At 40.7% G+C, this 26,492-nt stretch overlaps 2 protein-coding genes across 3 annotated transcripts in view; one reads left to right on the forward strand and one right to left on the reverse strand.

Moving 5' to 3' along the window:
* gpm6bb (glycoprotein M6Bb) overlaps positions 1-15,143 on the forward strand; it is a 31,501-nt gene extending 16,358 nt beyond the window's left edge. Inside the window, exons 2-7 of one of the 2 annotated variants that reach the window (XM_008275642.1) lie at positions 7,291-7,477; positions 8,270-8,426; positions 8,627-8,795; positions 10,174-10,247; positions 10,374-10,439; positions 12,829-15,143. In XM_008275642.1, coding sequence (XP_008273864.1) covers positions 7,291-7,477; positions 8,270-8,426; positions 8,627-8,795; positions 10,174-10,247; positions 10,374-10,439; positions 12,829-12,978 — 803 coding nt within the window. In that variant the 3' untranslated portion in view covers positions 12,979-15,143. Of the gene's footprint in view, positions 1-7,290; positions 7,478-8,269; positions 8,427-8,626; positions 8,796-10,173; positions 10,248-10,373; positions 10,440-10,878; positions 12,388-12,828 lie in introns of those variants that run through there. The other variant, XM_008275643.1, reaches the window with a different exon arrangement.
* Positions 15,144-15,203: 60 nt separating this feature from the next.
* On the reverse strand, positions 15,204-26,407 carry ofd1 (OFD1 centriole and centriolar satellite protein). Its single transcript, XM_008275641.1, has 22 exons — positions 26,093-26,407; positions 25,328-25,531; positions 25,164-25,232; positions 25,033-25,060; positions 24,842-24,949; positions 24,606-24,742; positions 24,322-24,495; positions 22,787-22,893; positions 22,558-22,677; positions 21,093-21,166; positions 20,917-21,008; positions 20,503-20,692; positions 19,578-19,708; positions 19,265-19,376; positions 18,117-18,824; positions 17,720-17,876; positions 17,518-17,609; positions 16,601-16,729; positions 16,213-16,367; positions 15,907-16,095; positions 15,757-15,824; positions 15,204-15,428 (listed from the first exon to the last, which is right to left on the reverse strand). Exons 1-22 carry the CDS (start codon positions 26,186-26,188, stop codon positions 15,383-15,385), a joined length of 3,186 nt encoding a protein of 1,061 aa, XP_008273863.1. The 5' UTR covers positions 26,189-26,407; the 3' UTR covers positions 15,204-15,382.
* Positions 26,408-26,492: the final 85 nt, after the last annotated feature.

The raw sequence follows: 26,492 nt of genomic DNA on the forward strand, positions 1-26,492 counted from the left end.
CACGGGGAGAACATGCAAACTCCACTAAAAAAGATCCCGATGCCCCCACTGGGACGCAAGCTGGCGACCTTCTTGCTGCGAGGCAATAGTGCTAACCAACTGCACCATCTTGCAGCCCGATCCAAAATACACAAAAATGAAAATATTTAAGGCAAATGGGGATTTTAGGTAATCTTGAAACTGTGAAACTGTACAGGTCATGTTTTATGTGTATTTTTTATGTACATTTATTAATGTGGCATAGGCCATTTAGATGTTCTAAATAGATCTGTAGTTTAAAATTAGGTAGAGACATTTATATGGGGGAATTCTTGACAGGAATTCTTCACAATCCAATACTGACCTGAACCAGACTGTGAAGTCATAAAATATAAACAGTGTGTAAGGGTTAAACCAAGACCAGAGAGGCACTTAAATGCTGGACCTCATCTTACTGGACAGCTTGTGTTGGATTTTATAGTACAAAACCTACCGTAATCCCAATAGGTTCTGATCACAATGTTATATGCCTCCTAAATGCTACAGCGTTCTGTTTATTTTCTGTAACTGCTAATGAACCACCTACAGCTCTTAATATCACCAGCCAGCCAGAGGTCTCTCTTAATTACCTCTCCCAAGAGTTTTTTTTGTGTGTGACCTACTTCTTTTTTAATATCTTCAAGATATTATGTCTTTAAGAAGACTGTAAAGAACTAACAAGAAATAAAAGGGAAGAAAGTTTGGAAACTATACATGCAGCAATGGTCCCCAGCTGGCGATATTCTGATCACATGGTCTTTGTCTTAAAAAGCTGATTTGAGGACCTGTGGACCTGTAAAGCCCCAACTGTATATGATATTGGCTTATAAATAGAATTAATTAGACTATTACCCTCCCATAATTTACTTGAAAAGTCATGTTCACAGCTTTATTCCTCTTGTCCCCAAACACACATAAAAAAATTACGAGCCATTATTGACCGTTATTGGCTCTTATTGCCTGTGTGTCGCCTTCAGCCAAGCTCCTTTCACACACAGCCATGGGTGAGCTGTAATCAACCGCTATTAGCTGGCAGAGTTTAAGTTTCTCTTGTTAGATAAGTAAACAGTGAGACCACTTTTGATAAATTTGCAGGCTCAGATCTCCCTCATCCCTCGAGAACTGCCATTATGGCCATTACAGCGTTTTTAAGTATCGCTCCTCTCAGCGGAGAGTGTGGAAAATGAGACTCTTTCTCATAAATGGTTATTTGGCAGCTCGCCCCAATGGAGCAACAAACAACAATACTTAGCATTAGCTGTAAACAGACACATCTGCTAGCAATGAGCCCCAGATTTTTACATTGGAACTGGATGGCTGCTTTTAATGGAGCTGGAAGCCGCCTTGTTGTTCAGGACTTAGGGAGGAAATGGACGAGTTGCAGTGTCTTCGTCACAAATTGTGTGTGTCTAAGTGTGTTTACTTGTGCGAGTGGGGTTTGTTTACATATCATATACACACTTTTCTATGTACATATGATTACGCGCAGCTTGTATATGTGTGCGTTGAATGGGATTCTTTGTTTGGGTAGGTGCGTCTGTGTTTGTGTCTGCGATAGATTTCGAATTCAACAGTTTCTTTCAAAATATCCGCGGCTTACTTGAACGCAGCTTGCTGGCATTTCTCTGTGCGATCGAGGGAGAATATAGACATTTTTTTGTCCACTTTCTAGCGAACATCCCAGCTGTTGGAAGATTTCAGTTATGGTGACGACAGGCTGTGTTTACGTGATGGCGGTTGTTGAAGGATGGAGGGGAGGCCGGTGATGAGGCAGGACCAGCTGCAGGGGTTAGTGATGACCCAGAGTTCAAGCAGAGTGCGGTGATGCATGGCCACACGAATGTGTTTGGAGGCACGAGGACAAACATTTGCTGTTGGGCCCCTGCTGCTTCCTGTACAGTGGACAATAGTAGGATTCAAGTATTTTCAGGGTATTTTCCTGGAAATAACCGGTATGACCTTGGATCTGCCAGTCAGTTCGTGTGTGGTGATTTAGTTAAAGAAAAAATTAGATTTTCAAATTGGCTAAAAAGATTGTATTAGTGTTCAAATTTGCAAGAACTAAGGTGCCCTTTTAAACAAAGTGGTGCAACTTCTCCAGAGTCCACTTAGGCATCATTGTTGTGAGTCATTCCACCTTTCTCACTTTCTTCGTTTAGTTACTGTTGGCTATCAAATACAATCATAAAATGCTCCAACAAAAAATGACCCAACTGATACTCAGTAATCGTAGGTGTTTCTGGAACTCTGAGGCCCAGGAGCAGTTGCCCACTTTGTAATCCAGCGTTGCGGTGATTCATTCTCATTTTCTTGTTTCTGTCGTGCCTCTGTAGGGTCTGTATGCCAGCTTTGCCTTGCAACTCATGTTGGTCTTAATGAGCCATCTCATTCACACACTGACGGGTTTGAGATGCCTCGACAAACAGGATCCTCCTGGAGTGTTAAGAGGCTGTTGTGGCCCATTGTGGCGAAGCTGTGTGCAGCGTTGGAGGGGCACACAGGATGGAGCTCAGTGGTGGGCTTGTCCTGGGCCTCCAGCCTGTGGGCCGGAAGAGCAGGGCCGTGGTTCACTGCTATTCTGAATGGCCCCTGAGAGTCCAGTGTGATGGACAGTCTCGGGCTGTACACACTGGCTCTTTGTATCAAGGCTTCTTGGACTCTCTCTCTCTGTTTCTATTTTTTATTTTTTTTGGTTTCGCTCACACAATGTAACACACTCACACTTTTTTCTCACACAAGCATCTTTCTCTCTCTCTCTCTCTTTCTCTCTCTCTCTCTCTCTCCTCGTGATCCCGACGTGGCAAATCGAGCTTCTGCTGCAAGGCCAGACATTGTCATCGTCAACAGTCACTAACTTGTCTTTCTCTCACTCTATTTTTCATTCTGTTTCTCCGCCTTTCATTCATGTACTGTAGCGAGGAGATGTGGAGTATTTTGAAGTAGTCGGAGGTCCGACCAGGAGTATTAGTCGGGGCATGTGAAAGTCATCAGAAGGAAAGGGCCCAATGTGATATTCATTTATGGTGCTCCACTCAGAGCAAGCCAGCAGGATCCATTTACTACAAGCTTGTTGTTTAGAGAGTCACCAGCTCCTACTGTTATTCCCTGCAGAGGAGGAGGATTTGACCTAAAGTGTTCCCTGCAATATCCTGTATACTATGAAATCCCACACAGTACACTGAGATAATGGCTGTTTCTTTTCTAACTCAAGTACACATGACAAAATTCGCTATGAAATTTGAGATCATTTTCTCGCAGAGAGTTAGAAGATTGATGCTGTTTTCTTATCCATCCAGTAAATATTAAGCTGCTGGAGTCTTGTTGTTGACATCGGGCCACGCGAAATGATCTCACAAGCTGTTGTTTTTACGCTTTGATTTTTCTAGAGACTAAACAAACAAGAGCTTTTCTCAGTGTTTCCAGTTTTTGCGATGAGCTCAGTTTAGATCGATTTTTTTTTAACAAACAAGTGTGATAATGGTATTTTTCTTATTCTTGGTTACATAAGTTGCGTCAAAAAATAGAGGAAAAAAACTAACAAATCTGGTGTCAAGAAGGTAATCTGAAATTGCAGCCACAGATTTAAAGCTAAGAACATGTCATATCTCACAGATGTTTTTTCCCCACCACTCTGCCTTTGAATCCATCTACTGAACAAGTCTTATTTCACTTTGCTGCACACTACTGTCCCTGTGGTACTTTGTGCAAGACTGCTTGACGGTGGTGTTGGGCTTAGGTGTCACTTCCGTCTTCCCTGATGTCTAATCCCAAAACTAAAGCTTTGTGAATAGAGTTATTCTAACCTGACAACATGCCGCGTCCAGCTGTGAAAATACCACCCGGGATTTATTGTGCTATTAAGCATAACACCCAACTGGTGACTCACGCTTTCTCCATTTAGAGCGAGAGAGCAAGAGAGGGAGAGAGAGAGAGGGAGAGAGATGCCTAACCAACATTCTGGATGGATAGACGCTTCAAAAGCAATTCGCTCGTGTTGAGTGGACACTAATCAAACTGATGGCTTATCGATCGGATTGGTGGCTTTCAGCTATAATGTACATTTTCTCTCTGTAAGTGCACCAAGTTAGACAAGCATGGCAGATACAGACATGTCAGGCTGACCTTCTGTGGATGGACAGGAGGGATGCAACATCAACGGGATGTTTTAAAGAATTTCAAACATTACATATTTGATGCAAAAGCAATATGTGTTTCTCATCATTGTTGACATCCTCGTTTGAGTTCAGGATTGTGTTTTTCTTTTTCAAGTCTTGCAAATGATGGCAGACTGTCATGATGATATTATGGCACCCAAACTATATAAATGCTTTTTGAATTGCTGATTTTTCTTCCATTACATGTCAAATAAAGTCATAATTATTAGTGCTAGTTACTGGATTTTTGTGCCGTTTAATATGCTCATAAGTAGAAACGCTAACCTCAGTTTTCATATGGAAACACTTCAAAAGAGCATCGTTCATTGCTGACAAAGTATGTGGTTGTGGAAACAGTCTTTAACAGTGGGGATGAGTTGATGTTGAGCTGACATCTGCTCCTGGATCAGCGCTACCTGACAGTACCTTCTACTACAAGAGCAGCTCTTTCTTTTAAATGGCCTGTATTTACTTTGCAGCTGGGCTCAATATCCTGTGGAGCTCTGTGATCTGACTCCCAGCAACCCACTCTCCCTCCCCGACATGTTCATCGGAGAAATGTGGGCTGCGGGAGAAGTTAGCGACTCTGCTGTGGGCACACTCATTGAGTTGTGGTTAACATGCTGCCATGGCAACTCCTATTCATTCACCGAGGCCACAGAAATGTTTTTATCTCCCCAGTACTGCACAAACAGTCAGGACGAAGCATCTGACTGCAGAAAAGTATTGGCCCAGCAGCAGTATATCTGTTTTAATTTCCTTTGTCATGACATTGCAAAGGGAACAAACACAGATGAACTTTCAGGATCCTCACCTCATGGAGGAGGCAAGCAAGTGGAATGGAATTTTTGGTCTCTTTTCTTCAAGGAAAATTCAAAGTTTTGTCGAGCTAAGATGTCTCTATTGTCCACAGTCTGTCAGTGCATGTTTATTTTCCTACTACATCCAAAAGCATAGTTGAAATAGTCTGATAATTTGTCTAAATGTGGCAAATTAAAGAAGAAACTTACAGAAGGATACAGGACATAATGTAGATTCTATCACCTATGATTTGGGGATTACTTTTAACCCTCTGAACTCCAAAACCAGCTGGGTTTGAAAGGCCTGTTGTCAAAATTTTAGAATTTATTGGAACCAGAAACTGCAAAAACAGAAAGCATCAATGGATTTTGAACTTCCCAACAATCCTTGAACCAATCATCTGTGATGTTCCACTCTGTCTGGAAACTGAACCAAATCTAACCTTAAAATCATAATATTTGATCAAAATTACTTTATACCACATGTCTCATTTGAAAATATACCAAAAATAAATCACTTGCACGAATGAAATGTGTTGAAAAAACAAAAATTCTGCACTCTGAAGCCATTAGTGACTCTTTTGCAACCAGCTGTCACATGACGAAAACTCTTCTGGCTGAACTTTAGGCTGTGCTCACTCACAGCAGGTGGGAGAAAAGTATAAAAATGAATTGAAAATCAAAACACACTTTTGAGTTCTTTTTAGGTCTAGCCATGGTTGGGCTGTTTCCATAGAGATGCAGGACTTTATACTGCTATGAAAAAGCAGCCCACAGTAAGAAAAAAAGTGTAGCATGACCCAAAAAAAAAAGAAAAAACCTTAAAAACTGCTCTGGGTTCAGAGGATTATTAACACCCCAAATTAAAGGCTGCTTGAAATCCTATCTCATGCTGTTGGTATGCAACAGAATGGTTTTAATGGAAACTTTTATGCAGACTTCTATACTGTAGACAACCTTTTCCTAATGCATGTGCAGGCTTTGGCTATTTTTCTACAGGTGATCTTAAACCTACAATAGCTGATGTTGTGGCCACTTGGGGGCAGTGCAGTGTGCTAAGATGGCAAACGATTGCCTTTATATATTTCCAGCAGATACAACATTAACACTTCTTTGGAGATCAGACAAATGTTTGTGTACCTGACATGTAGGTCCCAGATTCACTGTCCATCTAGCTCCATGTTGGACTCAACTAAATTTGTAGAGAAATCTTCAGCCTGCTGGATGTTCATCACTGTATTGCTGCTACTTGAAGTCGGACAATCTTAGATGGTGGATGATTGTAATCTGGCATGTGATCTGCTTGTCAGAGGAATGTGATTGGTTGAAACTGTGATTCAGATTGCTGATCTTGAATCTTCCCCCAGAAGCTCTCATATGATCACATGATGTGAAACTGCACAGTTGAGGATTGATGTGTGTGGGTTGGTCTCCCCGAGCGACCTCTGTCACGTCACACGAAGTCATCTGATGCAGTGTTAATGTGAAAATATTGACCATAGCAGCTTTAAATACTCGTAGTTGCAGTGTGACATCGGGCATATGCGCGAGGTTTAAAACATAAACAGGCACTGACCTGGATGTCCTATGACTCTACAACATCCTGTCAGACACATGTGGATCTGATTGGAAGCACACTGCGGCTTGTTTGCATGTGTCCACAGACGGTGCATTGTGATGACTGGCTCCGTTTCACAAGGCATAAGAACACAGTGGACGAGACAGACCCCATCTGGGTCACTTCATTTCCCTCATGGTTAGCTGTCATTGATTTCCATTACAGCTTGGCAGACACCCATTGCTCTGACCTGGTGGATGGCCATTAGTGCCCTTTAAGTGTAGTGATGAATCGTCAAATGAAACATTAAAAGCGGTGTAGATTGTAAAAGCTCCATGTCACACAGCAAGCTGCTCTGTTTTCCACTGGGGCTTGCAGAAGTTTCGTAAGGAAGCATCAAGCATGACCGCAGATAAATTTCATGAAAGCTGTTGAACAGATGCACCAGCTCTGTTTGCATTGTTTCCTTTGCAGCATTGAGGATGGGGCTTTGTTGAAAAGTTGTAATTAGTTACAGAGTGATTGTGATAATCTTCCCTCTTGCCCAATGTGTTATTTGTAGATGAGTTGATGATTCATATAACTGATCATCTTTAATTACTTCAAGATTGTTTCCATGGTCCCTCACATGGAATTGACAATAGGTGTTGACATCAGGTCACTTCATGGCCTTTAAAAGTGAAACCATTTGGTGCAGAAAATTATTTTGCAATATCAATTGGCCATCACCCCTGACACTTTTCTCTGTTTTTTTCAACAGGTTGCTTCGAGTGCTGCATCAAATGTTTAGGCGGTGTGCCCTACGCGTCGCTGGTGGCTACGATCCTCTGCTTCTCCGGCGTTGCCCTGTTTTGTGGATGCGGCCATGTGGCTCTCACTGGCACCGTGACCATCCTGGAAACCCACTTCTCCAAGGTCACCACCGATCACGCCATGCTGACTAATGTGTAAGTGACCTCATGCTCTATGCGCGCTGCTCGTAATGTGAGTCTGAGAAACAGATAAAACTGATAGCTTTGTTTGCTTGTCAGTTTTATCTTATCTGTCTTGGTAAAGTTTGTGATTATATCAAATATTCCCTGGTTTGATATCGCAGTGGGATCCATTACGCTCGCTGGGAAACGTGTTCGTACATAACCATGACAGTAAAGAGCATTCCAAACCCAAGACAGATAGCTCTTTTAATGAGGTTGACTTTATGTAAGCTATTTTTAGCCGACATCGTCTCCCATGTTCACCTTATCCTTGAGAACGGTCCTAATATGGGCCTTTTACAATAAAAGAGGAATGACATGAGACAGGGCTGCACATATGTTTTATGTTGAGGTGGATTTGAAGTGCACTGTTTAATTTAAGATGTCCGCAGAGGCAGTCCGTCTTTCGGTGGATGATTTCCAGAGACATACATCACCTGTTATCTCCACATTTGGGCTTAGCGTCTCTCCTCACCTCTTAGAGAAACGTGGACACGATCTCATTCACAACCATCTTTTCATGATTAACCATCCCATCATGTTTCAAGGATTGCATGCAAATAAAAAATGATTCCACCCGGCTGTTTTCCACACAGCGCTCTGTCATGCTGCTATTATACCTGACATTTTTAGTGGGTCTCTCCAGGTGTTATGTTGGAGATTAACAACATCAGTTCTTGATTTCTTTTCCGTGCCTGCTGGATTTAACTTGTTGCAGCTTCACTGGCACAACTAAGCTGTATGTGTGACATTGCTCTTTAACAGAATACAGCTGATGCAGTATGTCATCTATGGCATCGCTTCCTTTTTCTTCCTGTACGGGATCATTCTGCTCGCCGAGGGCTTCTACACCACCAGTGCAGTCAAGGAACTGCACAGCGAGTTCAAGACCACCATCTGCGGACGCTGCATCAGTGGAATGGTATGTTAATGCAACCACAACGCCGTGTTGAACCTGATTTTTAAACAGCACGTGCTTTAAAAAAAAGAAAGAGTTTATGCCATGTGATTAAAAAATATAAACGCAGTCATGAGGATGAGGTTCATTATAGGAATGAAGTATGACAGGAAAAAAAACAGCTGATTTAGCTTCATGGTTTTGTGACATTTCTTCATCCTCAGTTTGTGTTCCTCACGTACATCCTGGGTGTGGCCTGGCTCGGTGTGTTCGGCTTCTCTGCTGTGCCCGTCTTCCTCTTCTACAACATGTGGTCTACCTGCGCCGCCATGAAGTCTCCAATGGCCAACCTCACAAACATCGACTCCATCTGCGTGGATGTTCGTCAGTATGGTAAGAGAACAGCACTTTGTCCGGGAATGTCATTAGCTTTGAGATCAGACTAAACAAATGCAGCAGTTTCTGGTCAGAGCACTCAGGTGGCTTAAAACCAATGCATGATTAAATATCAGGGGCTCCCAACCCTGTAAACTTTACTTGTAACTTAGTGATGCACGATATTAAAATATCTGGCTGATACCGATATCCGATATTAAGATTTCTGATGTCGCCGATAACCGATATTACCGATGTTGATATTCAATTTTTGTTCACACTGAAACATGAGTATAAGTGAGCGCTGTGAGAACGTGAAAACTATTCAAAAGAAGCCCATACCAAATTAGACTTCTTTATAGTCTTCTTTATAATGTAACAAACGTAAAACACATTTTAACATATTCAATGTTCAAGTCCAGGACCATTTAAGTAAAAACATCTGTGAAACAGCAGCATATCAAAGACGAAGGCTTTAATGTTAGACATTTATTGTTTTTTCACATCAGCTAAATTTGTTCATCAGGCCGATACCAATATATTGGAAAAAACACTAATATCGGCCGATACCGATGTGGTCGCCGATATATCGTGCATCCCTACTTGTAACACCCAAAATCTAGCAACATCTGCTTGTGAGCCCTCATTGCATGTTGCACAGCTCTTCTGATTGTGACTTTCACAACAACTTTTACCAACAAGTAACTTTCCCAATTTTCTATTTTTTGAAATATGGAAGGCAGGAGAGTACATTTATCCATTAATCCACAAGAAAATGGCAGAGTTAAGAGGACAGTTTGTAACTCTCATCACAACTTTTGCTATTGTGAGGTAGACCTTTATGGTACTGACAACAAAAAATGAGACAAATGATTCCTCGAATGTCTTTAAAGTTGTGTGTAAAGAGGAACTCCAGCAACTTATTATTGCACTGCCATCAAGTTTGGGGACTTGGCAGTAACAGATTTAAATCAATGATCAATATTCATGAAGTGGATGCCAAGATATCTTGACTTTTAGACCCTCCCCAACTGGTAAAAACCCTCCATATTTTTTTTTTATCTCTAGCTTGTAATGCAAACTTATTGTTATAATTTGATGTCCCCAAGCTCAAGCTGAGACAACATTTTCAACATTACCAGCATTGTTTTCTCAAACTGTGGGAAGCTGCAGAGTCACAGAAGACAATAAATAGATATTTGTTTCTCATGATGACAAAGAGTGTCCCATTAAATCTTTGAATTTTCATTTTAATTTTGCACTTTGGGCTCAATCGGTGGACATTAACTCAGTAGGTTGTGGTTAAAGTGTTGTGCTTCGTGGGTTCGGTCATGGTTCACACAATATGAGGACCTTGTTGGGTGCAAAAGTAAACTATTGGATTTCATGCTTGCAGGAATTATTCCATGGAATGCCACACCAGGAAAAGCCTGTGGATCTACGCTAGGTGACATCTGCAACACCAGCGAGGTAAGACGCTGTCGTCTATCCACACATATTTATACAAATGTCACGCAGAAGAGGCGTGCAGAGCAGTGTGGGATAAGATAACTTATTTTTTTCAACAGAGTGATGACTGTTGGTTGTCTTTTTCAGTTCTACCTGTCTTATCACCTGTACATCGTAGCGTGTGCCGGGGCAGGAGCCACTGTGATCGCTCTGGTAAGCTTCCCTCCAGTCTCTCCATCCTCTCCCTTTAGTCCATCTTTGCACGGTTTGTATCAGCAGATCATGTGTCAAGTGCTCCTCTTCTCATTCCCATATGGTTTATGTAACCTCACCGAGGATGATTACACGTAGGCTTTTCCTCGAATTTCCATTTTGCTGTTTCCCATCTGCTTAGATGCACGCGGCCCTGTTTATGTTGTAGGATGGTCGGTACAGTGTGCAGTTTGGGCTTGCTTTTTCAGTGTTACGATTGTCAGATATAACACCTAGTAAATAACACAGTAAGGTATCGTTAAATCGCACATTATGGTTCTTAATATTTTACCTTTTACTGCTGAAAACTGATTGGTCACTTTGCTAACTTGTCACGATATCAGTGACGAGGAGGTCACCGGCATGTACTCTTACCACCTTCTCTGTTCTCTTCCACCAGCTGATCTACATGATGGCTACCACTTATAACTTTGCCGTTTTGAAGTTTAAGAGTCGAGAAGACTGCTGCACTAAGTTTTAAACTGTTTTAAAGAGCACGGCGCACCATTCGAGGCTGTGCCGAGTAGAGACAGTTGCCACTGACAACAAATGAACTAAAAAAAACAAAAACAAAACAAAACCTGAGAATAGAAAAATCAACATCTCTCCATTAGTAATCACATGATGTGTAAATAGCTGATTATATGCTTCTTTTAGCATTTGGTATCCAGGGATATTGCTTGTCTGAGGAGACCTGATGAAAGTTGTCTTCAGAGTGGGGTGGTGTTTAGTTGACTGGTTTGTTCTGCTTTCCTTGGCACTCACTTTTTAGACATTTGTCACCATCAGATTTTATAGAAATGTGCACAGCTAGGAATCCACAATAGTGTTATTTATATTCGTAATATGTGAAGTTGGTTTTGGCCTGCACAGATGCTTCAACTGCAGGAGTAACTTAGGTTGAAAATAATGATTAAAAATGAATAAATCCACAGTATTTAGCACGCAGTATTCTGCCTTGTATGAGCTCAGTTGACTGCAGTCAGAGCTGAAACGTGTGCACAAACTCCTGAGGCCTTCGTAATTGTAAGATACTTGTGCAGGTTTAACACACTAATTTAAAAACGATCTGAATTGGCGTCCTGAGGTCGGATCAAGACATAGACTGCACCAAGCTCATATAGATGTACAGTATAGTAATATAGTAAGGCTCTGAAGTTAGTCCATGTGGACATCTGATGACAAATATTGAAGATGTTCTCAGGCGTAATGTTTTTGATTGCCAGATTAGCAGTTTTGCTGAATTCTAGTGATTCAATTATAAAAAAAAAGGACTTGCGGCAGTGGCAAAGTGCCTTCTTTGTTATTTTATTGTTTCTTGCTTAGCCTTAAATTTTTGGTACCAACCCATGAAACACAGAAAACCTTCAGTATTATTATTATTTTGTTTTGGTCACAAGTCTAAACTGAACTAAAAAACCTTTTATCAACTGTATTATGCTGATGAGTATTATGGTGACCAGTTATGTATTGTAGATTTCAAAGTAACTGCACATACCTAGCATAGCACACATGAAGGGTTAGGCCAGTACCAGGGGTGTACTTCTGCATGAGGCCCTAAGCCTCAGTTTAATTCCATGTATTTTATAAAATGAAAAAAGAAATCCTCCTATTTTAGACTAGAGTAAATGTATTTTTTTTTTCTATGAGGGCTGATGCTGTTATAGCCTCAGCTATGAAGTTGATGTTCTGTTTCATACATTTTCCTTTTATTCTTTCTCAAAGTGCCATTAAAGAGCCATTTGTTTTTATCTTAACACTGAGCCTGCATGCTTACAATTTTCAGATTCTTTGATCTGTTTATAGTTACTTATACTCCATATTTCATATATTTAATTTTCTCCTAAGTTTTTCAAGACTGTAGCTTTTACTTTCTATATAAAATAAACAATCTTTGTTTACAAAAGTATCCCTACCTGGTCTATTTCTTATAAACCCTACAGCGCTTATAAAACTGAAGTGGGTACTGTACGAAGCAGGGTCAGATTCACTAAATGCTCATGCTTGGCACTAACCTCCAGCTTTTCCAGCCACATTAAGCTTGCATGCACAACTTCTGGCTCTCTTTCCTCACTCATCCTCTCGCCTTAAAAGTTTCTTTAGTATTGTGAATAGTTAGTAACTCCAGTATTAGTCATGATTGTAACAGTGATGTTACAATAACTGTAACAGGTATGTCTTTTTCAGTACTGTACGTCACGTGACAGGCCAGGCCTTTTTTTTTAAAAACACAAAACTTAACTTTATGTTTGTGTACGTCCACAGTAGACGTACTGTAGCTCTGACTCCTGTAGCTTGCTTTGCATCTTTGACATGCTCACCGGCCATCCACCTCACCCTTCTCTTCCAGATCCACTTCCTCATGATTCTCTCAGCAAACTGGGCCTACCTTAAGGATGCCAGTCAAATGCATGCCTACCAAGACATCAAAATGAAGGAAGAGCGGGAGCTGCAGGACATCACCTCACGCTCAAAGGAATGCCTCAATTCCTACACATAAGGATACTACACGCTCACAGTCCACTCAAACACTCATGCAGACACACATAGACACTGCGGCCAACCACTGTGGCCCCCTTTTTTGGACCAAGGCAACGCTCAGCTAAAATAACCTGCCAACTGCCCTGACACTGTGCAGTACTAACCGGGCTCCTAACAAACTAATGCATCAGTGTTGCTTTCTGCACTAACTCACCAAGAAGTGTTGTTGTTTTATTTTTCGTTTTAGCTATGTGCTATGTGAAGTTTCATTCATGCTGTTTTTTTATTTTCTGTTTTTTTTCTGTAGGAAAAGGCATTTGAGTTGAGATCTGATTTTCATGCAGTTGTTGATTCTCTCTCTCTCTCTCTCTCTCTCTCTCTCTTTTTTATAACTGGTGTTTGCTGGTGAAGCTTGAGACATTGCACTATTCTTACACAGCGCATAACAATGACAGTTTGTTTTACAGTCTTGCTCTGTCTTTCCTCTGACCTTCTGTGGCCAGTTTTCAACTAGGGAAGATTGTTTTTTGCTTTTGTTTTTTTTCAATCAAAAATGCGGATGAATTACATACAACATGAAAGGCCTTACATCTAATCTGAGTTAGTCACACTGTACGGACACAAGACTGATGCTTCAAAAGATACGTGCAGCAGATTCTATTGTGAAAGTTATACATGATCTACAAAGTCAGACTCCTTAAAACTTAAGAATTTAGCTGCTTTGCTGTCTCAGTTAGCAGTCATGTAAGTGTTGTGGATTGATTCTTAGATTTTGATTGCCATTGTACAGCTACATAAGTCATTCAGAACATTAATGGCCTACATTAACACTACCTCAGGTGTGCACTAGAGCCTATAGACTGAAACAAACAACACTTCTCCCCGGTCAAACTATGGTTTTAAAATCCAATTTTAATTGCAAATCAATGCCTCAGACACACAGTATGTATTTTTGGTAGCTACAAAGTAAACACCCACACCAGGAGCTCTTCTGCATCAGTGATTATAGAGTTAAACTTTTACCGATAATGCCATAAGAATAACTTGCTAATTAAATGTGGATGCTGCCAATATTGAGATGATATCCAGTATATTAAGTATCTTACAACTTTGGTCCATATGTATTCAAGGAAAAAAAAGTCAAAGCTTTCCAATGAGGAGAGCTCGGATTGTAGCCGTCGTCTATTGTAATATCTCTACAATATGATTAAAAATGATTTGATTTTGAGAAATCTTATGAAACAAACATGTCCCACGTGCATTGTTACGATTAAGAACTTGGGGCGTGAACAGTGTAAATTTATTAAAAGTCCGTATTTTAGTATCGTTTTTTGTTATTTTTGGAATATGAAAACCACTTAAATTTTTTTTTGTTCTTATTTTTCTATAATTGCACCTGTTTTTATTGTGCAATTGTCAGAATGTCGACATAATTACTCGTGTAATCTTTTATTTCTTCTAGTTGAGTTACAGGGATAACTTGATGTTTCTTTGTTGCATGAAGACAACTGTTTCTGCAGTGACACACGTGATGTACAGTCATGTATACTGACATCAGTAGTAGGCAGTGTTTGCCCGTTTCCCTTTTTTTTTTTTTTTGTTTTCTAACTGAATACAAATTAACTCATGTTACGTAGCTGATTAGTTCTAGATATTATTTAGGTTCTTTTAATTAATTCAAAAGTATACGCGTATTATTTTGTTGCATGATAGTATACCTGTGTTTTCTATGAATGTCAAGGGCTTCCTCGTGATGCTGATACTTTCAATTCAACTTTTCAGTAACAATTAGTCACAACACCAGTCATTCGAACAATTGTATAGAAATATAAAATGGTCAATTTAGCCAAAGTATGAATGCCAGTGTGACTTGCTGTCCGGTGTTTTGAACAGTATCCGTGAGATACTGCGGTACAAAACCTGCATTGTTCCATGCAGGACAGGCTACAGGTGTGCAGTGGCCGAGCAGAAAGATGACAGATGTGCATAATGTACGTCACAGCTCATCTTTCTACGTTGTGTTTCCTGTTGAATGAACCAAAAATAGAAAAGAAAATGCTATCTATCAATCACCAGGAGGACAACAATCAATCAACGAGCATCCTGTCTGACTGGAGCCCCCTTTATGACACGACTCAACTGGCCTGTTGACTGTTTTTATGAAAATAAATAAAATAAAACAAGCTTCTATCTGTTGTTGTGTGTTTATGTTGTGCATGATGAACTGTCTTGTTAGATGGTGCAGAGAGTTTGAAAAAATGTACATTTATTCGTACATATGCAGTTAATACAAAATGGGTCAAATATACACATTAAACAGCAACGTTTTAAAATAAAAGCAAGAAAAGCTTCAAACTTGAAGCAGTGCAAGTCGACAGTGGCGTGTATAATTTAGATAACGATAGCACTCGGGGACCGTCGGCTCACCAGAAATCATCATCTTCATCTTTGGGTGAATATGCTGCAATGCTGGGAAAACACAATCGGGTTAATTAGCGAAAGCCTCGAGGGACCGAGATAAAAAAAAACAGAATTAGGAATAGTGAAGTATTTTTAAATTGACTCTACATATTTCCAGAGCAAATAACAACAATAAAAAGAGGCCAAGAGACGAGAAACCAGGAAGTAATTAAATGTTATTGCGAGAGGATTATGTTGGTCTGCATGCTTATTAAACTTTTCTGCAGTTCTGTACAACATAGCTTTTAAATTACAAAATGTAGGGTGTTTTCATTTATAATAAGTAAAGCCATGAATCTAATTATCCAGTTTTTAGTTGAATCAAGTTTTAAGTTACCTGTCCTCTTTCTCAGACAAACTCTTGGCCTCTGGGCTTGTATGTTCTGCTGCTTCTCTTCCAGGGCTCTGAAAAAACAACAAGAAAAGCTGCTACAAGTCTGCTAGAAATGTTCTCCAGCAGCCTAAGACAAATGTGCATACAACTCACCTGCGCACGCTGTTTCTCTCTTGCTTCCAGGACCATCTTCATGTATTTCTCCAGTGGATTTTCACCTTCAGATTCCTTCCTACCATCATCATCATCATCTGCTTCATCCCTCTGCTCTCCATCTCCTCCTTTCTTAACCTCCGTTTCCACTTCTTCTTTCTGTTCTGGTGGCTCGACCGCTTGCGAAGCCTGGTAAGACAAAGACGCTGTCAGCATTGATTTCAGGTTGTCTTTTCTCAGCAGACATAAATATTTAAAGTTCAGAGAGAGGACTTTTAGAGGAACTTAGGAAAAGATAATCATCACCATCTCTTTCTCCAGCCGTGCCAGCTCTTGCAGCTCTCTCTCTCTGGCTTCCTCTTGTTCCCTTGCCCTTCGCTCTTGTCTTTCTATTCGCTCTCTTTCCCACTTCTGCTCTTCATCTTCTTCCTCCTCCTCCTCCTCTACCCCAGCAGTTTCGCCTGAAGATTGTGGGACTTATAAAAGACACATAGATTAACACGAGTGAGGTAACGCGTCAGTTTGTCACATTGGTTTGGTTTAAGAAGCAATTTACTCCAAAATGGCAACGCTATAAGCTAAATCCGACACATTCATTGAGGCAGAGTGATAACGTACAGTAGAAGATGTCCGTTCTTGTCATTCGCGGGTCAACCGAGATCATGGATCATTAATGGGAGGACTAACGACTCACCCGCTTGGCCCTGCAAATCTATTGGGTCTTCTGGGAGGTCCTGTGGGTGGGGGGCAGCGGGTCCGTCAGGGGCCTCCTCAGAGAGAGGGACAGCAGTGTCCAGGAGAAGCTCTGGAATGTGGCCGGGCTCTGGAGGGAGACATGCACAAAGAGATCTTTTATGCTCCACCATAATGCAAGAGGGCCAGAGGACCAGCACAGAATACATAATCAGCTGTCCTTCATCTTCACCATTGTGCAGGGCTGCTGAAAGGACACTTTGGAGGCCAGTCACACACTCATTAAAAAGCAGCAATTGCAAAATCCAAAACATCCATACCGGACACACGTTATTTTGTAACTGAAATTTTATTTAAATTAACGATAAGAAGTAATAATGAATAATTTTGCTGGAAATATTTTTGCATTGACAGATGGTGCGTATGCTAATTAATCGCTTTTTTTTTAAGCACTTTTTAGCTCACCGATCGCATCATGAGCAGCGGTCATGAATGGAAGATAAATATATAATGTACGGCTGTTCATCCCAGAATACAGCGAAAGCTTTTCAGATTTAGAAAGAGGAGGAAAATCTCATGGCACCAAATGTTAAGGAAGCTGTGCTCGCAAGATGGACACCCAGGGGACTTGTCATCTCTGCTCCATGTCTTACAGTCAAACAGCATGCAAGAGAACTGTGAAAGGACTTTATGTGCCAACAGATTAAAAGTTCTCCTTTGATCACAATTCTGGCCCAGAGGGCTTTAAAGTCAAGAGGAAACACACTAGAAAGGATCTAAACTGGGTCTCTTGTGTAAGGAAAGTTCAGCACAAACAGTGAGTTGAAAAATGTTTGATTATGTGATTGTGTTGTATTTAATGTGTTGTGCTTTAAACAATAGGGGGGAAAAAAATCAACTGATACTAGTTTAGGATACCTGACGATGTCCCTGTGAGATCTTCAAGGCTTATCTTCTCAGGCTGTGGGGAAGACTCTGAGCTGGAGAAGACAGACTGTAGCTTTGGTGGGCTGAAAGAAAAGGCGGTAAACATGAGCGCATTAGTATTCAACGTGTCTATAGACAAAAAAAAAATACTAAAATGTCACACTGTCCTTGCCAAAGCCACGCCAGATGGTACCTGGACTGCTCTCGCGCTGTGCTCTTGAGCTGAGGACTGCGAGGTGGACTGAGCTCAGAGGAAAAATCACCTGAGGTCGCCACCTCACTGCGGGGGGCGGGGGGGAGCTGTCTGTCAGATGACAGCTGGGGGAACGCTACTGGAGACACAGCTGCCTCTAACAGGAGCAGAGACTTTATATTAGAAAACATCATCAGAGGAGAAGGATTATCATGCTGGGATTTGGATAGATTGATCTGAACGTTTGCACATTTTTTACATTCTGGAATATTAGTAGAAATCTACCCTATATGTGCAGTACGTAAGCAATGACAACTAGAAACTATTCAATCAGTTATTTCTTGACACAGAAAAACACTGGATCATCTTGACAGGATAAAGTATCTGATGAAGGTACCTTCTGCACGCTCTCTTTGAAGCTTGGTCCTGGGAGAAGATTGTGGTGTCGAGGACAAGCGTCTAGATGGAGCAAAGTGTTCATCTTGAAGTTGCTCATCTCTCAGGAACAAAGGTTCAGTCAGTGAATGGAGGCTGTGGTCAGTATAAAGTGTGGCCTGGGGTTGGTTGTGGTCTTCTGTGAAGGTCACTCGTGACTGTGCATGTGGTAAGATGTTTCTGGTGCCATAGGGTGACATGGAGGGGGATCGTATAGTTTGAGGAGAGAGTGATCTGCGCGAGACCTTTGGTTTGTGGGTCGAATGAGAGTCTTGTTTTCTAAGAGGAGAGACAGGCCGATGTAAAGGATGTGCTTGTTGTGGGGAAAGAGCTCTTGGGGGAAGCATGTGTGAGATGGTGGAGTGCACTGCCCTCTGCTGGTAGTTCCGGTAGGCTTCCTCCAACGTCTCGGCCTCCTTTTGCAGCTCCTTGATCCGTGCCTTGGCTTCAGCCACCAGCTCCATGTCGGAGTCTGGGGAATCCCTCCAAGGTGGCTTGTGTCCTTGCAAGGGCCCACCTGCTTCACAAACATCATCACAACCCACCCTGGCTCTCAGCGCAGCTCTATCGACATAGATGTCAGGGGGGACCAGATTGTTGGAACTGAGCTCCAGTACTGAGCGATCAACAAGCGAGGGCTTGGGGTTGCGCAGCACTTCATTTTCTAGAGCTGCCATCATTGCATGAATTACATAAAAGGAAGGAAGGGAAAGGGGGAAAGCAAACAAGAGGAGCGTTGAGCACTAATACAGAAAACCAACCACCATAAAAGAAACAGTTTCACTAAATTAACTTCTAAGAAATACATGCAACTACGTCAAAAATCCAGTTGCTATTAGTGGCTTTCTTTCTTGTTTCAACTTCAGTTTCTATTGTAGCATTTAGAACACAGAGGAAGCATGCTTGAAAATTGACAAATATTTTTCCTTTAACGTGATTTTTAACAGGAAAGAAAGAAAGCCTGCTTATGAAAAGCAGAAATAAATGTATCTACAAAGTTATGTATTACCGGTGGCAACATAAATAATGACTACACACTGAAACAAACACGATTCAAAGTGACAACCCACACCAAGACAGAGCGGACATGCATGTCTTATCATGAGGTACCTTGTTGAGTTTGGCGAAGCTGCATCTTAACGTCCTCAACGTGGTTAGTCATCCACTGTGACTTCTCTTCACACTCGATCAGCTGAGCTCTGAGCTGAGCACACCGCTCCACCTGCAGCAAACAGACAACAGCATATTCCATGAGAAGTTATTGTTTGTACACATTGTAAGGTCTGTGCAATGTGTATTATACGTATAGGTCACCAGAAACCCAAACTCACACCAAATTCTCAGAGATGAAATAAAACAGTGTAGAAAAAAAAGCAGACCACATAGTTTCCCACAGTCAGCAAGAAGCTGTGATGTGACTGACCTCACTCTGGAGCTGTGCCTGCAGCACCTGTTTCTGGTTGTCAAACTCTTCCTCATCCAGTCTCCGAGCACTCTGCAGCCTTCGAAGCTCCATCTGCATGGCTAGTTGCTCCTTAGATGGCTTGCCCATATCTGAGAACGGGGAACAGCTTAATTTTTCACTGTATGTTTAGTTTTAGTGGGAAAACTGTCGGATGAAATGAATCTGGTGATTTTTTTACACAAGTAGTTCTGACTTAAGGTGTCCATGTTTCTTGTAAATGCTCCATCTTATCCATCCCATCCTGGCTGCATGGATGTGGCCAGCATAAGAATACAGCACATGGGGCTTATTACTATGTTGCTGCCTTTTGTTAGTGATGTGGTGAGAGGCCCACTGCTCCCTTGGCACATCCTCAAACAGGAAGAATACTGTATTCCTCAGAGAGAGGTAACATTTTGTTGGTCATGGGTAAAGGGAGCCCTCTGTCTCTGCTCACTGTGCTCTCTGCTCCCATTCACTTCATCTCTCATCCTCCTTCCCTCACTGGTTGCCTGCAAAGCTACAAGCACAGCACAAAGGCCCCACATTGGCTGGCAAGACACATTCAAAGAGACTCAGCTCAGCCAGAGACAGCGGGGCAGACTAGCATGAATGCTTTACAGTACACTGCACCTCACACAGCCAACAATGAGTCCAGAGTCAAGCCCTCTGAATACAACACAAAAACTGGATTTATCTAAGTTATGACAAAAAGAATAAAAACTTTTCTGACATGCTGACACCAAATATACATTTTATATGCAATAACTCAGACAATATATTTCCAAGCCACTAAAGACATTAGACAGGAAGCACAGTTTCTGTTATTCATATAAAGTGGTTTGGGGAAATGTAACAGGCAAACACTCCTGGGAGGTACATGAGCAGCGCAGCCACTTTTCACCTGCATGGAGAAGCTGGTTCTCCTCTCGAGCTTCCTCCAGCTGTTTCTTTAGCAGCTGCAGCTGCCCCTGCAGCTCTGCTTTCTCTCTTTTCAAGCTGGGGTAGTCATTCATGGTCTCCAGTCTTTCCCTTAACAGCTCCTTCTGTTGAGTCAGCAGAGAAATCTGCTGCTGTGCTGTGTCTAGCTCGGCCTGGAAAAAAGAGGAGACATTAAAGAGCAGGAAATATAAACCCAGAGACTTAAAAGAATCACAATGCGCAGCATGCAGTTATCGCAGAATCAAATTAAAAGATTAAAAATCAGAACTGAAAAAAGTGTTATACTTATTTAGTTATAGTACGGGTTGCAATAGTTTTGCCTCATTCCCATTAAAGTGTGTGAACAATGCTGGCTGGACGGAGTTCTGACGTTTACCTGCATCCGTTTCAACTCTGAACATGCTTTATTGTGGTCTTCTAATTTGGCATCAATTACAGCTGACTCTTTCTGGATACGAGCAGTTTCCACTGAAAAATGAAATAATGTAAACACAATGAAAACAGAGCCAACAGCAAACGAGTCATTAATCCTCCATTTATTGAAACACTTGCCTTTGTTTCTGTTCTCACTTTCTGTGAGTTTTTCTGTTCTCCTGACAAACTCCTCCTTCAGATCAAGCTGATACCTAATTTCATAAAAGGCAAAATATTAGTAATTTGGAAACTAAAAAAATACAAAACATATTACGTCAAAGTAATTATTCAAACCAGCTCTCAACCAAGGATTTGTAAAAAGCAAAATCATTATAATTCTAAATGATATTATCATTATTATTAGCTCAAATAGATGGTCAGATTGCTACGTGTTTGCTAACCAATATGTCTTGAGTCTGTAAAAACAACTACAAAAGTCATGGTTTAAGGGTAATAACAAGTAATAAGCATCTTAAGACAGAAACGGACTTTTTGGCAAAAATGCAAACAAATTTACAGATGGTCATTTAACCAAGAAAAATCACATTTTACAGTATAAAACTTGTGTTGTGTGGATTTTGATGAGGGAAATGATGATGAAGATTTACACCATATATTGTATATATAGTATATAGGAGATATTGCTTTTAATTTAACCCCACACAACAGTGACATCCTCTGGTTGCACACAAAGGGATAGTTTGTGTGTTTTCTTTTAATTGGGGCTGTATGAGGCACTCCTCAATAGTCAAGTGCATTACCTACAGGAGATTACTTTTGGTATACCTGAAGTTTTGAAAAGCAAATACGAGTACCGGCACAGAAGTTGAACTTCTGTGGACAGAGTCAGCAACAAAACATTTTAGCCACACCTTTTAAATAAAAAACAAAACAAAACAAAAAACGAGTGTTTAAGTGTATGCTATATTTAGAATGTTCTCGCCGCTTTAACTTGGCATCAGACAGCCCTTTCAAACGAGGAACTGAAGCATTTCGTTTGCTCTCTTTGAAACCACCAGACTCCGTTTACAAAAACAGGAACTTTACTCTGCAGCACACTGGTCTGTTGCTGCCTTGATTGGGTAGTTGGTTTGTGTTGTTGCATGCCTTTGGTGTTTGAAAACACAAAAGTCGCACAGTGGGAGACCAGAAACTTCTATACTCTGCGAGGTGAAATTACTGTTTTTGTTGATGGAGTCAGGCGGCTCTGAAGAGAGCATAGAGTTATAAAAAAAAAAAAAAAAAAAGCTTCAGTTCAACATCAGAAAGGTCTGCTGACAGCAATTTAAAGAGGTGAAAATATTCTAAATATGGCATACACTTTATTTAGTTGTCACTGCTGACTACATCCACAGCAGTTCATTATTTAGTTTCAGTCCCAGTACTCTTGGCTGTTTCTCCAAACTTGGAACATACCAACTGCCATCTACTGTAGGTAACACACTGACTATAGATGAGCAGTTCATGCAGCTATACTCTAAAGAAACCAAACTATAATGTTAAAAGTGAATTTACAAAATAGAGAGTCTGCATGTGTGTGATCATAATATTTTCATTAACTCTTATCTTGAAACTGTAAAATCTGTGTTTAAAATGAAAATACCTGGAAAGCTCATTCTTCAGCCTTTGGTCGTATGTGTCCTCCATCGTCTTCACAGCCAATTCTCTCCTCCTCAACAGCTCTTCAGTAGTCTTGACCTTCTCCTCATGAATTTGACAAGTCCTATCATCCCACAAACACAGTAACATTCTGTCAACCAGCTGTCACAATGAGAGCAGAGCAGCTCTTTTACTAATAGGAATGGTTAAAAAAACAACAACAAAGATCTTACTTTTCAAAAGCCTCCATTTTCATCCGCAGCTCATTTTCTCTGTTACGCAATGTTTCGATTTCTTTTAGCACCGATTGTCTCTGCATGTAGACATTCTTGTCTTCAATCTAAAGACCAGAGAAATAAAAATAACAGCGTCAATTAGACTGTTATGGATCCAGGCAACTGGAAATCTTTCCAGTGAATTATGTGATGTTAAGAGCTTCCCATTGTTTAACTACAGTAAGGTTGAAAAGGCTGACACCACATCAGCGATCTGCCAAATTATCACGGAACCAGGTCATAATCAGCAAATTTGAGGATTAAGAAACATTTAAGCAAACTTATAGAATTCACTATGTTAAGTCGTATGAAAAGTCCGATTTCTTTGACTTGTATCACCTCCATTGAAGCAACACTCCAGTAGATTTAATCTATTCATCATGGGCTTGATCAAGTAATTTAACTTGTTTAGATGTTCTAAGTACGTCTGTGCCTGAAGTTACCAAACTGATAGTGACAAACATGACATTAGAAGTAAGTGGAAGCGTCAGAAGTCAAATAGTTATTCTGAGCAAGGGGGCTTCTTCTGCATCGAATTAAAGCTAGACTGAAGGTTTCAAAGGGGGCAGTGCATGGCACTCTAACTCAATTTGTGTAAACTGGATGAGCTGTATCCAAAGCACGATCAGGCCAATCAAGAGTGACCACAAAAACAGACGATCAATACATCAAGCTTTGTTCACTGGGAGATAGAAAAGCAACTTCGTCACAGATACAGAACTCGCTAAATAAAATAACAAAACACCAGACTAAAATCAACAAATGTTCTGCGAAAGAGGGACGTCTACCGGTGGTCTCAGAGGATGAGTAACAGCCAGATTTCGATCAGTAGCAGAGGGGAGTCGGCGAGGAGACTAACAGAAATGATGATACTGATCTGGGGGTGTTTTGCTACTCTGGAGTTCGACATCTGCACTGATTCGACTCAACCTTGACCAAGGTCAGGTACCATTCTTCAGAGACATGCTACACCCACTGAGTTAGATCTTTGTGGAGAGGGATTTATACGCAGAAAGATAATGGACTCAAAACACAATGGAACGCTGACTGTCGCGGATTTTCCTCCACAGCTAACTGACCTCAGTGAACATTGATGGGGGCACTTGAGAGTGAGAAAGCCAAACAGCCCTGACATCACAGGAAGCTTTGGGGAACATTGTCAGGTCATGCTGGGATAACTTGGATTATCAGGTTTGAACAAACTTTTGGAGTTCATTCCAGTGTGACAGCATGTTGTCATTACAATAAAATAAGGGCAAACAAATGCTAAAATAATCCAAACATCAGATACATTTTTCTGGGATTCAATTTTCACTCAGTTTCATCAGCTGACACTGTAACTGGTAATGTGAGTTTTTGCATTAAATTCAAGACAACTGCAAAATAGAAGCATCTCAATCAATAATCTCAGACTTTTGGACACCACTGGATATGCTGAGGGCTTGCCTCTAGAGAATTAAACAGAGCACAAGGTATTATTAGCAATAATTTACCTCTTGTTGTTTTTGTAGCCGGTCAATGGCATTTTTCTCTCGATCCATCAGTGCCTTTGCCTTCATTTCATAAGTCCTCTCCAGTTCTTGCTTCAGCTTACCAAACTCTTTATGAAATTTAGATTTTTCTTCCATCCTCACCTTAGCGATTTCAACATCTTTGAAATGTTGCAGCTGTGAAAACAAAAAACACAGTATTGAGGCCCCATAACTGAAATAAAAACCACATGACAAAACCTTTTTTGTTTCATTTTCTATGTGTGTGTGTTTGTGCGCGCATATACCTCTGTGTTCATTTCTGCTTTCATCTGTGCTTCAGTTTCTCTTCTATATGCATCCAGTTTTGATTGGAATGAAAACATTTTGTCCTCACTGTAAGTGAAGCTCTCATATTCCCTATCAATCAGTTTCATCTTCTCTACTGTGAACAGAAAGAGAGCAAGAAAACCTTAAAATAAACATGTTCAAGGGCATGTGTTCGAAAAATAAATGGTGAGTTTTAGACATCAGTTCATCATACCAAGAGACTCTCCATAACTTGATAAAGTGGCTGTCTGAGTGTCAGCGTCATGGCACCGACTGTGAGCATCGTGGTGTCCTAGATGAGTTAGAAGGTTGATCAGCAACCCTGCTACACAAAGACAAAGTGTATCAGGGCAGAACTTGCGAGTAGAAGCAGTTTTATTAGAAGGAACAGAGCGCTGCACATACCTTTATCCTTGTTTTCTTTATTTGAAGCCTGTAAAGAAAAAAAAAGAAGATATTATTATTATTGTGATTTAGCTCTTACTAACTCTCATTTCAAAGACAACATTGAACATTTTAAATCATATTATTATTACCAAGGACGAGTAAAGGCCTGATTCTGGACTAATTTTAAGAAGCTGAAGAAGGTCTTGTGTCTTGAAAACCTGCCAAAACAAAACAGAGAACAACAACTTCAACTACACTTATGTTCCTTACACTTCAAGCTCCAGTTAAATGAAACAAAAACAGCCTGACTTACCTTGTCTTTAGATAGGCCACTTTCAGGGTAGAATACAGACAGTGTGTACTCATATCCTGAGCTGTGAAGATGGTCTGCAACGATGCTGTTACAGGCTGAAACTAAAAGGGGCTCAGATTTTACAGGTACCGGCCTGGGAACTGGTTCTTGTCCGGTCAAAGGTGGGTACTTTAACTCCTGGATGAGTTGATTTCGCAGTTGCGCCTGAATCAGATGAGAGTGGGAAAAAAATGAGAAGGCTGAAGACCAGACTCTTTGTAATATAAGTAGAATTGACTTGGGCTATACAGTTATGTTACAGTTATATCAGAATCAACTTTATTGGCCAAGCCTGTACACGAAAGCAAGAAATTTGACTCCGGTGAATCTTAGCTCTCTGTGTAGTAATCAGAAAACCAAAACAAACCAAAAAAATAAGGAAAACATTAAAAGAAATAAACTAGAACAACAAAAATAAGAGCAATCTCAATATCTATATCAGGCAGTATTGAGTCTCCAATGATTCCTATAAGTGTTAATTTTCTATGATGCAATGATTGAAACATGTTTTTGTTTTCTCACTAAAAACAACAATAAACTTTGGTGCTCTCATAGATTTATTATAAGTTCTCTGGAATAATGACAAATCTGCTGGGTCAAAAATATACATACTGCAACTTGAATGATCAGTTTTGGAGGTGCAGAAAGCTGAATTAATCAAATGTTCGTACTTTCATGACCTCTTAACTTCTTGTGAGTGATAACAATTGACTACAGCTTACTTACTTTGAGTGTATCGAGTACTCCTTTGTTTTTGAAAGTTTGATAGAGCCTTTTCTTCAGCTCGTCCGGGGACAACGCATCTTCTTTTGATGAAGACATAACTGAGTAATTGGGAGTCCTGACAGCAGACAAACAAGAAGCAGACGGCGAGCTCGACAACAAAACGCTTCGCTATTATTTTAAATGTATTTACTGGTTTTAGACTTTTATCACCCCATCCTCTGAACACCTGAAGCGACTGGCATCTCAAAAAAGTCGATAATTTCGCCAGTTACCAACCTGACGACCACTTGGCGTCTCTTTCAAGGAGGTGTGCCTCAAACATTTAAATCCGTCAACGGATATTTCGGTTCCGGGCAGGCTCATAGTTATGACGTACACACAATAAAGCAGCAAATTATTT

This window comes from Stegastes partitus, unplaced genomic scaffold (assembly GCF_000690725.1).
Source record: "Stegastes partitus isolate 25-593 unplaced genomic scaffold, Stegastes_partitus-1.0.2 Scaffold56, whole genome shotgun sequence".
NCBI lineage: Eukaryota > Metazoa > Chordata > Actinopteri > Pomacentridae > Stegastes > Stegastes partitus.